General features: G+C 36.3%; 1 protein-coding gene across 14 annotated transcripts in view; it reads right to left on the bottom strand.

Annotated features, from left to right (window-relative positions):
* CLASP2 (cytoplasmic linker associated protein 2) overlaps nucleotides 1-14,517 on the bottom strand; it is a 146,690-nt gene that overhangs the window by 44,515 nt on the left and 87,658 nt on the right. For 7 of the 14 annotated variants that reach the window (XM_069007701.1, XM_069007706.1, XM_069007704.1 and 4 more), the window contains 6 exons: nucleotides 14,122-14,289; nucleotides 11,421-11,476; nucleotides 10,082-10,252; nucleotides 6,730-6,753; nucleotides 3,917-3,934; nucleotides 1,862-1,963 (listed from right to left, as the gene is read on the bottom strand). In XM_069007701.1, the coding sequence (XP_068863802.1) occupies nucleotides 1,862-1,963; nucleotides 3,917-3,934; nucleotides 6,730-6,753; nucleotides 10,082-10,252; nucleotides 11,421-11,476; nucleotides 14,122-14,289 (539 nt within the window). The remainder of the gene's footprint in view (nucleotides 1-1,861; nucleotides 1,964-3,916; nucleotides 3,935-6,729; nucleotides 6,754-10,081; nucleotides 10,253-11,420; nucleotides 11,477-14,121; nucleotides 14,290-14,517) is intronic. The other 7 variants (XM_069007703.1, XM_069007708.1, XM_069007713.1 and 4 more) reach the window with 2 other exon arrangements.

The raw sequence follows: 14,517 nt of genomic DNA, 5'->3' as shown, positions 1-14,517 counted from the left end.
ATCTCACTATTAGTTTATCTCTTTAGACATTAATACTGTGCCAAAATGAAAGAAACCCTGTCATTATTAGTAGAAAAACTGAAAAGGCTTAATTTTGCTTCTCTGGATATACAGTTATTTAATGTTACATGACAATGACCATCACTGAAGTCTTATATTGCTACCTAAATTTACCCCCTCCCACAGACATTTATCAAACACCTTCACTTTTTAAGAATTTACCAAATCTATTTGAAGTATGAAGGTATTTTAAAAAAGCTTATTTCCAAACTTTCCTAATACTAATGAAAAAATTGTTACAGACACTGCTCATAGTTTCTCATAGAGGGGGAAAAGGGATCTGATGGAACTTTAGCTTCCCTCCCTCTTAAATTATTCACATATTTTTTGCTTATGATACAGTGTAGCCATCTGTAAAACAATTTTTCCACAACTTTTATCCCAGCCAATAACTAGACTCATTTTCAGGCTTTCATTTCACAAACATTTCTGGGATTAGAGCACTGTCAAAGCTCTCAAGGGAACTACACTTCTACAGAATTTTAGTATGCTACATTTTATCTGTTCACATAATTTGAAAGCTTTATTTCAGAAAACCTGCAAACACTGGATCAGGTTTGATCCAACTGCACTTCTCGGGAAACGAAATTATGCAAAACTGAACAGCAAGCACTCTAACAGGAAAAAAAACAACTTCTACCTGTTTGTTTAACTTCAACAATAATTCTATTTATTATAGATACAATTATTGCTATGAAGACAAATGCTTCCGCCATTAAACACATTATTAAGGAGTTTTATTAAAGAAAGTGGATATGGTCAGTAATAGGGAAATAATTGTATTGAAAATTTCAAACCTGGTAAAATTTATTGGGTTTAGAACATTAGGCCTGAAAAATTATACAAATGGGAAGTTTACTTTAATTTTATTGTGAATTTGTCTTCCTTTCATTAACTTAGTTGCATTTCACTTAATTAGACAAAGACAAGAATCTGAAAATGCTACAGAGCTTAGTCAGAAAATGTCTATTGGAGACATCAGATGCGTGGACAAATTGCTGTAGGTCAGCCAGTGCCAAATAATGTGAGGTAATCAGGTCTTTTTAATTAACAACTGAGTGCTTGGCTAGATCGAAAATGTCGCATCTGCTTTGGTTACTAAACACACACAGAAAATTACTGTGGATTAGCTGACTCACATTAAATTGCCTGTTTTAACCCTTTGACTCGACACAAGCTAAGTAACTGATTGTAAAGTCAGGGTTTAGTATTTTTCCTTCAAAGGAGTTAAGTAAAGGCAAGAGCTGTAATACAAAAAAAAAAAAAGGAGTTTATATTCAAGAGCTACAGCAATGCCTAGCTTAAAGTGAAGATAGGTATTTCTGGCTGGAGTAAGCCTTTTTTAAAAATGAAAAATTAGGTCTTGCAGGTAACACTGAGGACACCATTCAGCCTACTCGTTCTTGTCTATTACTCGTCCGTGTTTACTGGCCTTTCATGTTGGGGAGGTCAGAAAAGGGGGAAAAAGAATGTTGAGAAGTTATAATTGAAGACAGAATTTAAGGACAGATTTCACTTCCTGCTACATTATCTAATTTAGCTGGCAAACTGAGACCTAACCTAGTATTTTGTCCAGAGAAAAACAACATGAATCAGAAAAGCATGCAAATACCACTGACCCAAAACACTGAAAAAAATACCTTCATTTTGGTCTGGCGATGATGAACCTAAGGCACAGAACAACAACTCAGTATGTAGCCTTTTTTTAAAATTAACTTTGACTGTAGCCATTGGTCAATGAATATATGCTTAAGCATTTGGCCTCTTTATCAGGTATAACTGATAAACAGAAAATACATACGCTGAGATTGTGACACCACTTTGGTTCTACTCCGTCCTCTGGAATCTGTTTTAGAATTTCCAATACCAACAGAAGGGGTTGAGAGCTTTGATCGTATACGACCTAGAGAAGAAAAATGGCATTAACTCAGTTTTTCAGAGTCAGGTAGGAAGCAGAGCATCAGTAGTATTTACTAATATTTTCTGCAGATAAAAGAAGCGCAATGTAACTCAACTGGCAAAAATTCACTTGGGATAATTAGTAGAAATTTGAACACCTTGAGGAATTTAATAGCTGAGGAAGCAATATACTTCTCCTCTGATGTTCCAGGTTTCAGCAAACAATTTGCACATTACCCCTTTAACACCCTGGACTGGCTAGCTACTTCTTCCTTCCACCATGTATGTGTTGATTACACTAAAAAAAGGGGAAGTTTATTCAATACAATGCAATGCAAACACTAATGTTGCTGTATCAGGTCTCCTCATGATTATGTGTGCTTGTAAGTCTACTTTTGCTGTCATAAAACTACAGAATAGGATTCTGAGCTTTCTTCCTAACTTCACTCCTCTTCTCAGAAATCAAAATACTAGCTTTTTATTACTGAAGAGTCTACTGTTTTCCTGGCCACAGTCATACAGACTTCTACAGGATTTCCCAAACCTTTTAGAGCATTTTGCAAAAACTAAATACACTTAAGTACTTCTCATGACAACATGATATAAAGAAATACTACTCTCCCCAATAGATAGAAAAGCCAAGCAAGAAGACAAACCAAACTAAGTATCTACAAATAAAATAAGAGATTTACTTTTCTCTAGAATGCCAAATGGCAAATGACAAATTCTCTTGGGTTTGGTTAAACCTTTCTGCATTGTTAGCCATGTTCCTCATAAAATCCAACACATAAAAAGAAATTACAAAAGAAAGGAAGACCCCAGGTGAATGAATTATAGCTAACGGAAAGACAATTCATAAAAGAAAATAGCAGAGTTGTATACTGCATTTCCTAAGCCAGCCTCTCAAACAAGAGAAAAATGAAATCAAAACCAAACTCATGCTAACCATAACTCTTCTATGTTGCAAGAACTAACCCCAGAAAGTCTGTATAGGGTGGAGCTAGTTTAACAAGCTCAACACTTTCAAACATGGCATAATTAAAATATTTTCTAGACATGCTGAGTCAATATTTGACCTAAAAGAATTAGGTACACAGACTGTTATTTAGTTCTAGCCTCTTTAGGCTTTCCAGAGCAGAATTTGGAGACCAACCAAGTTAATATTATTCATCCAAGTAGAGGGAATAGCCATAGATGAGAGTCTATAAGAAGAGAATCAGGATAAAGGAGGTTATTCACTAAACTATTAGAAAACAACAGACTTAGCAAGAATGGTGAGATTAACTAGTCCAAACTCTACTAGTTATCCCCGTGCAATGGCAATGTTTTCCCACTGAGTGCTGTGAGACCGCAAGGCATGTAACTGCATTCAGAATTTGGCCCAAAACCTAGGAATACAGAGTGCCACTATTTCAATACTATGTTAAAATATCACCTGGAACCTGTTTTGGTTTCATCAATGTAAAATAAACCAGTTTGTGTCTGTGAGATAAATGAACTGTTAACTCATTTGGAGTCTCTTCATCCATTCACTAATGACAGGTTTAAACGTTAATAACAGATTGAAAATTAGCTTCCAAGTCTCACAGAGATGAGTAATAGTAGCACCTGCTTCCCAGAGCATGAACACATTTGATGAAATATTCTGTGACAAGATTTGCTTTAAAAAAATCAGCACAAAATTATAAAGCCCCTATATATTTATAGTAGAAACATTAAGCAATGATACTTAAGACTGCAGATGAGTAATTGAGAATTAAAATAAAAGCAAAAGAATTTTAAAAATAGTAAATGACAACCAAGTATTAGATGCATAAGCTGTTAGCCCATAAGCCCATGTCTGTTATGAACCTCCATAAAGCCCCAGAAACACCATGTTCTATTTTTAAAGCTTAATTTGTATCAATGAAAATATGAAGCTGAAAATATTAGCTAGTCTAACAAAGTAGTTTCTTACCATCTTCAGAAGCTGTTCCTAAACAGAAAAAATAATAAAATACATGATATTCCAAACAATACTATGTCTTTCAAATTCCTTTTTGAGATTAATCTTGGGAATCTTGACAAATTTTATCAAGTCAAGAGAGCTAAAGTTTTTATGTTGCAACTCCGTAACTGAAGTAAAATTATCAAGAAAATATCCATATGACACTGATAGCAATTTAAAAGAACACAAGGCACAGCACTGCCTTCCAAACTTGTTACAAAACCCCAAAAAATTCAACACAAAAAAATTACATCTATGAGATCAGTCAACAAAATTAAACATACAGATCAAAACAGACATTAAAAATACTGTAATACAAGCTCTCCTAAAAATATGAAACATACTATTATGCATAACCTCAGAGAAAAACACAGTGTTTCCCACACTGGACAGTGCTAATTTGATAGGAACTGCCAGCAAGGAGGATTTCTCTGAATTAAGCCTGTGATTACTCTGAAGATACACATGCACAAGATCAAGTCTTGCTCAGAGACGTGGAAGGAATATGAGCTTGCTGAAATCACATCACACTTGAACAAGTATGCTGAGCTTAACAAGGCTTGATTTTTGACAACGTGAGAGACAGACAAGCCTTTTTCCCATCAGTACCCTAGGAACCGATGGGAAGCTGCCTAATTGCCAGTCATTCCTCTAAGCTCCTTTGAGATGAATCTTATTATGTAATAAAATATATACCAGTAATGATAAAAATGTTAAATGCCCCTAAAAAAATATCAAAGGCTACCTCCATTTTTATTTCCACTCTCTACCACTTCTGCCTTACGAGAGAACTACAATAATGAAAACATCTGTTAGTGTCTTTGGCTAGCCTGAACTTAGCCAGATTTGCTGGGAAAATTTTCTCATGTTACAGCATCTTCAAGGAAGTATTTTTAAAAACTCTCTCTAAAATTATTTCAGTGTAAATTTCAATGCTTCTTCACAAAAATCAGTTACAGTAATAGGTATATAGGAGTGCCTCCAAGTTTTCCAATCAAATTTGCCAGTTTGCAAAAAACCAAAACCAAATAAAATACCCAACCCCCAAACCCTGAGCTAGCCCTCCAACTCCAACTCTGGAAGGCAGATTCTATGCAACACCTAAGTCAGGCTAACAGACAGCTGCTCCTAAAAGGGGTGCTTCTGTTTCCTCTCAACCTCGTGCTACTGCCTGGTCTGGATGGTTAAAGGCTCACTGGCAGCTCCAAAAGCTAAATAGCAGAATATTAGTCACTTTTATGAAATCAGTTTTATGGAGTTTTTTCACCTACAGTAATTGATAATGGATTATCACAAGGTGCTAGCAAAAGAAGAGATAAAAAACATGTGGACGAAGTTAGTGGTAAAAAGAAAAAAGTAGTTCCTCCTGGTGGTGTTGAGATCAGAACAGCTATATTGTACAACTACAGCTGGAGGCTATCTTCAGATATGATGTGCAAGATGGAATGAACTAAGCTGTGTTCATTCCATCTTGCACATCATATCTGAAGATAGCCTCTAGAACAAAACCCAACCTGTTACTCTGTGCAGCATTTCCCTTGCTGTTTTTAAACAGAAATGTGCAACATATCATAAGTTCTGACTTCTGGTTAGAACAAAAGAAAAAGCCTACATGGCCCTAAGAACCTTTATTTCTGGTGACAATGTCCAAGGCTCAAGATTTAGCACAAACAGCTATAAATAAAGCCTACTACTTGTAACCTAAGGAAACGTCATATGGAAATAAGTGATACAGACTCTACTATCCTGTACAAACCCTCCTCATTTTATTAAACTAGTCTTGACATCTTCAGTGCTCAAAACCAGCTCAAATTCTTTCAAGAAGCATCTGTGTCTTGAAATGATTCAGGATGCTGGTTTGGAGATCTACCTTCTTAGTCTTTTAATTTTTATGAGATACACGTGCTTCCAGTAAACTACTCATTATTCCAAACTTGCACAGTTAATAAATACATGACACAAAATATAAAGTAAGCAGCAAACTTGTTAAGTGCTCGTTAAGTGCTCCCAAGCAATATACTAGAACTAGAATCACCAGGCAGCAGGCTGGGACTCTGTCACTTTATTATATGTGAAGCATTATTTCCACACACCTGAAACAGACAATTGCTATGAGAAGCCTGATGCTCAACGGCTTTTCAGTCCCTCCATGTGTTTGTAACAGAGTGAATTAAGGAAAAGCAAGTGCTAAAACTAAGTTGGAATACTTGGTAAGCTATTTTACAGGTAGGTCTTCTTCACAAATGATTCTTTAACAGAATTACATTGTGCTACAGAATTTACAGGCACTTAAAAATATGCAGCAAGGCTAGATTTTGATAGAGAAGTTTTCTTTGGTTTTGCTTTTTTTTATACTTAATTATGTGGTCAAGCATCTTCTGCTCTCCCACTGCTGTTCTGCCAAGTTAAAAAAATTGACTTTACACATAAAACTATGGAATACATTGGAACTAGCCATTTAAAAAGCATGTATTTAACTAGTTAAAAAGCAGCATGTAACAATTACAAAATTGCTCTGTAATTAGTAGAGCTTCTTTTAAAAAAGGGGGGTAAAGCCAGATTTCTGATAATGTTTCTGTTGCTGATACAGACCAAACATTCCCAAAATTGACAAATAAAGCAATCATACATATAATAAGACATCAAGATTACACAGGAGTTAATGAAAACAGCATAGTAATTTGTTAATGAACAGACAAATATATTAAACATCAATACTTTACATAAAAGACACTTTATTAGATATTTAATAGAATTAGAGGACAGACTAAATAATTTCTTACCATCCATCTTGTCAGAAGTATCCTCTTTGTTGGAAAAGCAGGCAAAGAAACATGGAAAACTTAGTGTGTTAGAATAAAGGTGTTCACAGCAGAGTCATAAAACATTAATTGAGGAAAATGCATTAATATTAATTACAGCAGACACGTTTATCTAATTAATGCATGTATAAGCTACCTTAAGCAAAGTTGGTTTTGCTCAGTCCAAGTTACAAAATTACAGAACAGGGTACAAGTACCCTGCACAAGGATATTGATTCTCTTTGTATTTCCCAGATTTGAGACAACCCTTACAGTAAAACATTTATAAATGGTTTCATTCTTGGTGTGAACAGTTACTGAAGCATCAGTACATATGTATATCATTACTGAACAACATAATTATATTTCTTATGAAATTCACTACTGAACATGAAGACCCCTCTGGGGTAAGGGACAGGAGGGACAAAACAGCACAATTAAGACAGAGGACAAATGAGAGAAAGTTTCACTCTGGTTTAAAAGCATTAAATATTTACCAGTTCAGCTGGAAGGTAGTGCATAAATATTCTGACAGTAACAATCAAAATTAAAATATTTAGCATGAGACATATATAATTACAGCTCAAGCTTCCTCAACAAGGACATTAATACTTAAGGATGTCAAAGATAGTCAACATTTAAAATAACTAGAGACTATCCTCCTGCTTCTAGAATAGTCTTTTAAAAACCATAAATAAGCAAGAGTTCTTCTATTAATAATGAAAAGGGAAGAGATGGGTGAACACAATTATGGATTACTGTGCTTATAAGCTTCTGGCCTTCTGAGGCTTTAAATCTGATAGCTGTGTAAGCAAAAGGTGGATGTTTCTCTGCAAGCCAGGCTGAAAATAAATTCAAGCTCTAGGAGACAATGTCATTTATTTTGGTACTGACTGCAACACCTAAAGGAAGCGGAAAGCATTATAGAAACACAGTAACATTGCCTAGGTCTTTTCATACCATGGTCAGCAGCATTAGCTTGACAGTTCTGTCATTTAACTTTCCATATTTGGGCTACTATAAATAAACCCCTTCAAATGAACAGAGGAAAGAACTTTACAAATTAGCCCATTTTCTGAAACATGGCACTTGCTTGGATTCGCACTCCATTCATTTTAAGGTTACCTTTTGAAAACTAAGAGTAAACAATACTTTGAAGCTAATCCACAACAGAAAACAGTCACACTGTCTGCAAGGTATGTATCATCCAGATTACCTTACCTCACCTCAGTTAAAAAACTGTTAGGAGATTGAGCCAAGATCAATCAAGCAGTACAGCTTTTGTGTGATTGTAAACAAACCTTGGTCTCCTTGACTACCACTGCCCCTTCACTGTCTGCACTAAGATTTGACTTTTACTGTACATTGGCAGTATTACATTATTTTGCCATTTCAAATGACCATCATACTGTTCTCCACATGTGACTGCATCTGCTAGCAAGGTAAAGCTTTCCAGCAACTCAAATCCTTCAAACAAATAGGACCTGGACATTGCTGATTATTCCAGTCCCTCATCCACACTCACCCAATCAATAAATTATAAAGAGAATAAGCTATTTCTGTTATTTTCCTGCATAAACCCACCACTGTTTACTTCAGTAGAAACTTCTGTTCCCTTTTCAACCCTTGCTTACAAAATTCTTAGCATGAATCAGATATTGCTTTAAATGTTCTGAAAGCAAACCAATACTCCAATCAAGAGTTAATTTTCTCTGAAAATCTTAAGACAACATAGTCCCTTCATTTGAGCAGCGTAAAGAAGACATTAACAGAGCAGGATCTCTCTCTTTGTTTTCCATTTGACTTTTCCTTCTGTCACCATGCTCTGTGGCACTTTTAATTGAATGTCAGCTTTGTATGAAGTTCAAAATATGTTCTGTTGCACATCAAAACACACCAGGCAATACTCTTATCTTGGAAAATAATCATCCCATATTTTTCAGGCTTTTAGGCATTAAGTTAGGAGGAACTGACAGTTCTAGAATTCTAGAATGGTTTGGGTTGGAGGGGACCTTAAAGATCACCTAGTTCCAACCCCCCTACGGTGGGCAGGGACACCTTCCATGGGAGAGGTTTGCTCCAAGCCTGATCCAGCCTACTCTTGAATACTGTCAGGGATGGGGCATCCACAACTTCCCTGGGGAACCACCAGCAATCCCCTCCACCGAGCAGCCTCACGTCGGTGTCCACCTGCGACCCAGCAGGTTCTGCTGCCCCCTCTGTGGGCACCAGAGGGAGCCCACATCTGAAACTGCTATTCCAAGTACCAATTATTCCTTTTAGGTGGGATTGCTTATACTCTTAAATTTAACACCTAAAATCAATGTCGTTCACAGCGTTTCAAGTGGGCCCCGATGACAAAGAGAATCAACTCATTTTAGATACCTTTTAACTTACATTTTGATTTTAAAAAGCACAACCAAAATCTTTGCAAACCACAGCCTACATGTATGCTAACCTCTACCCAAACACAATGCAAATCAGAAGAACCATGTAGCTTGTCTCTTGTGATCATCTATGGCTGTACTGACATTAGAACATGCCTCTCCTTGGTGATCTAGCTGGCACAGAAGCTGAGAAGAAAAAAACCTGTTTTGTGAACACTGAACCCCTCTTCCCCCATTGCCATCCCTACAGCATGGATAAGCTAAAAATTTAGAACAAAAACATGTTCATAGACCTTTACCATTCTCACTCAGTGGATGTCCAAGCACCTACACCACCATCATTATCAAATACTTTCCTGCACTCTTATCACTTGTAGCACTTTCTATGTCCAACAGCAAGTATCAATGGAGACTGTCAGCTACATAAAACATACACATAGTTCCATCAATGCCCTCAGGAAGAAATTAATGAACTCAGTGTTGTAAGTTATTGCGTAAAACACTTCTGAATTTCATGAAGAAGCCACCTCTTACTGCCAAGGTATCTCTTTAGCACTGTTGTACAATACCAGAAGAGCTGAGAAAAATGGAAAATCAAGAGCCCTCACACTCATTTCTATATTACTTTTACAAACAAAAAAAGGTCATGATCACCACAAGATGTTAAGTAAAGGTACCACTCCTTCCAGCACTTAGTATTAATTCCAGATGAAGACATTTAAAGAGCATAGTATGGACATACTCTTTGCACTGGCATTCTTCCAGCACAAGAAGAATAAAGCATCTAGGAAACTTTGTGACTTTCTTCTGAAGACTTGTTCTTTTGCCATACTCCAGTGCTACTAAAAACGACGACCGCTTTTCAAATACAGGAGTATTGTACAGTAACTTTCTGATCAAGAAAATCACAAGGATATCTCAGAGCAGTGCAAAGGTGCTTCCCTTACCTAGGGAGGCGTAGGACCCCGGGGGCAGCCCGGCTGCTGAGAGGCGCCCAGCTCCAGCTGTCTGTCCAGCAGCATGCCGGGCCTTCGCACCCGCGGCAGCGTTCACATCGATGTCACTGCGAGACCTCTGCAGGGTGCCCGGGCTTGGAACGCCCTTGCTGCTGCCTGAAACTACCAGAAGAGGGAAAAAAAAAAAAAATGTAAAAAAGAAATGAGTTGATACTGAATAAAATTAATTATATTGAAAAGGTTAACATCTACTACCACCGCAGCATGCTTGCAGAAAGCACAGAAAACTATGTAAAAAAGCTTAAGTTATTATTAAGCCAAGTATTACTGAGATTAAAAAGCAAACTAGACCTGGTCTTGCAATGAACTGCTTAAAAAGGACAGTTTGTTTTACAGTAGTATTTATCTTCATTCAGCATGAAATTTTAGCATTATTTAGTGCAAACCCTGTGTTCTTACCCTAGTAAAAATGACATAATTCTGAACCTTTGTGTGATTTATTACCTTATTCAATGCTTCACAAATATAAGAAAATTCACATAATTCCTTGAGAAACTGAAGGAAGAAAATGCTCCCACACTTCAGCTAAGGTAAAGCCACAGACAGGTAAGCTGAATGCATACTCTGAAGTGCTTTAGGGTCTAATCTTCAGTATTTTCATATTCACTTCCTATTATTTACTGCATTTTAGCTATTCACTTCAGTTAATTTTAAGCATTGTTTTAAGTGTTCTAAACTACACTCCCCTTATCAGTTTCAGTATCCAGAAAACAAGCACTCTCAATTACAGTCCATTTGTAAAAAGCAGCTCAATGATTTATTTTCCAAGAGTTACTAAAACATTGTGGGAAAAGACACTGAACTTATTAAATTCTGAAAACTAAACACATAATTAAACTCTTTGAATTACAAATATGTGGTTTGGCTGTTGTTTCTTTCTTTATTTATTTAGAAAGATGAACAGCTACATGGGAACAGATGAAAGAGACAGTGAGTCTTTAATTTCAAATTGCCATAAGCCTAATCATGAACAGACCAAAGAATAATGTTTTGTTTCTTTGAAAGTGACTGTTCCATGACAAAACTCCAGCACAGATGATCAATTAATACTGAACTATTACCGAATTATGTCTTATACTTGAAACAACTGAAACTACTAAAACATGAAGTGAGTTTGAGGCAATCTTAGCTCCAGGTAGTTTGTAGTGACACATACCATTATTTATCCTGGAAATAGGGTAAGTGCTGAGATAGTAAAATTTTAAGCTGCATTTAGAACTTTAAATTCAAAGACCATGAAGAACAGTAACTGTGCACTGAACCACCTTACCTCTGCCTGCAAGACTTGCTGGACTGGCTGCAGACCATTTAGAAGATAGAGGCCGACTGGAAAGAAGTCAATAAATACAGTAAGTCTCATGTATCAGATGAAAAAGTCAACAATAAAAGAGAAGAAAAAGAATAATATTCTGTTCTTCTCTCCTTTTCAACCTCCTCAGCATATTTTAGAGAAATACGTAGAGAATGGTAAGAAAACCAGAATTATCTTATCTTTTATATTTTATAAAACTACATCTTTATCACAAAGTACTAATCCTTCAGTTACCGACAGGTACACTTCAAGTTCAGGCATTCCAGACTTGGTCACAGAAACATTTAAGGTGGTCAGATCAAGGTTTTAACCACAGGGCCGATCTTATAAATCAGCCATCAAACAAGAACAGTGAGAGCTACCCAAAACGCTTTATTTATGAAAGACATAATATGAAGTGGTGTCTGCAGTAACAAGAAAAACAGGTGCCCAACTCATAAGCCTCTTCCAGTCCCAGATGTTTCAAGAATTAAGTTACAAATTGAAAAAGGAAGTATTGATGCTTCCAAGCAGCTAGACTCCATTTCCCCAGCTGGAATGTAGAGGCTCCCATAATTTATAAAACGAGAAAAATCCCATGCCTTTTCCTCTAGGTTTTGTCTTCATTTCCTTTTCACTGCAAAAACAAGTAGTTACTCAAGCACAAGTGTTTCAGTCTACTCAAGTTTAATTGTGAGCCCATCCTTTGGCCTGGTTTGGAAGGGTAAAATGCAGCCAGAGAGACCAGGGAAAAGAAAAAGGCTGGTGGAAGAAAACATAATAGCATATTAATTGGTTGAGTATCCCATGGGGAAAGTTTGTATTTGATGAAATAGTTGAGTATTTAATCAACAGTCAAATTACAAGCCGAGTCAGCGTCTCAGCTTTAGTAAAAATAATTCCTCTCATTTTAAACCTAAAAGCAGAGAGAAAAGAGATGCCTCATCCTGTATATTTACCCCAGTTATTAGCTCAAGTGCTCAACAGTAATATAGAGGTCAGCACCATTACCTAAATCCTCACAGAAGAACATGTGTTTGCAGCTTATTCTGAATAAACCTGCTTTTCTGACATGACTAACTAGTGTTTTGAAGGTACTTTGCCTCGAGTAAGGTGAGGAGGCTGAGGGAGAGCTCCTGGGCGCATCCTGACCTTACACCTTGCTTCAAACCAAAGTCCCAGACAACTGCCACAATCCATTGCAACTGACATTTTATGTAAGCAGTTCCATATAGGTAGGCAGAAGTCACCACATTTCTCTCTCATTCCACCATATTCTTTAAAACAATTTTGGAGTAATGAATTGTATGAGATGTGTTCAGAAGGTCAAAAATCAAAGAGGATCAGACTTCTAGGAAAATCAGAGCTGTATTTCCTAATTTAGCCTATACAGGGGGAGTTCAGCATCTATACTAAATGCCAGAAGTAAAATTTTGGGTAACAGAGTAAAAATAACATCCACCTGAATGCGAAGTTAATAATAAAACAGTTAAAATTTCATTCATTTCAAATATCATCATCTCTTCTATTTGTTTCTTATTTTACTCCTCACTTTCTGTACTGTAGCACTTACACATCTTGCAATACGAGAAGCATTTGAAAATTTAAGGATTTTTAAAGATTCTAATTTCCTTGTAATTTAGTTTTTAACAGTTTATTACCAGTAACTCATTAACAGCACTTTTATTTTCAGATGGGGGATACAGATTAATCTGAACAAGAATATTTAATCTTTGAATAAACATTTGTGGAAAATAAAGTGCTAGCAATTGCTTGCATCACAGAGAATTACTTTTTAAAAATCTTTTTTATAATTACAAGTATCAGGAAAGATAAGGTAAACCTCTGGTATTTAAGGCATTAGCCAAAAAAAATAAAAAAAAGAAAGAAAAAAAAGCAAAAAAAGCAACTTCCAGTATGCTAGAAGCAGTCTTTGCTTTCAAGTCAAAAGTGAGTAGACAAGCTCTCTGGTTTTGGTAATGAAACATCTGAAATATTAAAAGGTTGAAATACTTTGAGGAAGCTTTCTAGCATTTAAAGACAAAAATCACTGCATACTACTACTACTTCACATTTTTGCTAAAAAGCCAGTAGAGTTCTTTTGCTATTGGTACCTAAGCAAACTTTAATTTATTCAGCTCAAGATTGTCTATGCATGTTAATACACAACTGACTGCAGCACAGACCCACCCTGTAGTAACTGGCATAGCTGCAAAATACTGCTGATACATATTCAGTACAGTGAAGACGGGGGAAAAAAACCCCAAACCAATCTGCAGTCTGGATGAATCTCATTGTTGATGTCCCTTTTTCAAGCTTGCCAGCGAAAAGTGATGAAAAAGGAATAACACCAGTATAGCTGTCCTAGAACCTATTCAGCATGTCAGAATGCTGGACATCAATATGAACTTTGATAATATCTTGGTGTTTAAAGCAGCTGTTAAGGAATGAATATATGAATACAGTGAGCTAAAATCCGGTTATAAAGACTGCCCATACTTTTCACCTTGCTGAGGTGATGCTGTCATATAGCAAACCACCATAGAAGAATTTTTTATTAAAAAATTTGGAAGTCGCAAAATAAAATTGCAGCTTTTCTGAATTCAACAGAAATCTGGATAATTTGCTTTTGAGAAACTGCATTTTTTTCTTGGCTCAGAAACAGTGAAGTGACCCTTACTTGAGGCTCTCCTGTGAGCTAGAGGATGACCTGTCGGACTGAGGGAGAGATGCTATACTGCCAGAATTCTTCAAGTAGGTCTGAAGGCTTCTTTGATAGGGTGGCTCCAGAGAATTGTACAGAGTCTCAGCTTCACTAGGAAAGTGATTTCTAAGGCCCAGATAAGCCCTGCAAAAGAGAATAACCACATGTAAATGCTCTATATTTTCTTTAAAGGGTGGAGTCAGGAAGTAAAGATTACAGAATGAACCATGGATGGGAGTGAAAGGAACTGAGACTATGTAAAGCATACAATGCTTATCAAATCATAAAATAAATCAGCTACATTGACTGAATTAATCTTTTCAAAGCAACTTAAATCCATCCTCTGAGTATCTCACATTCATTTACTAGTTC

This window comes from Aphelocoma coerulescens, chromosome 2 (assembly GCF_041296385.1).
Source record: "Aphelocoma coerulescens isolate FSJ_1873_10779 chromosome 2, UR_Acoe_1.0, whole genome shotgun sequence".
In the NCBI taxonomy this organism is placed as follows: domain Eukaryota; kingdom Metazoa; phylum Chordata; class Aves; order Passeriformes; family Corvidae; genus Aphelocoma; species Aphelocoma coerulescens.
Note: the sequence above shows the minus strand (reverse complement) of the source record. Positions and strands in the feature narration are given on the sequence as shown.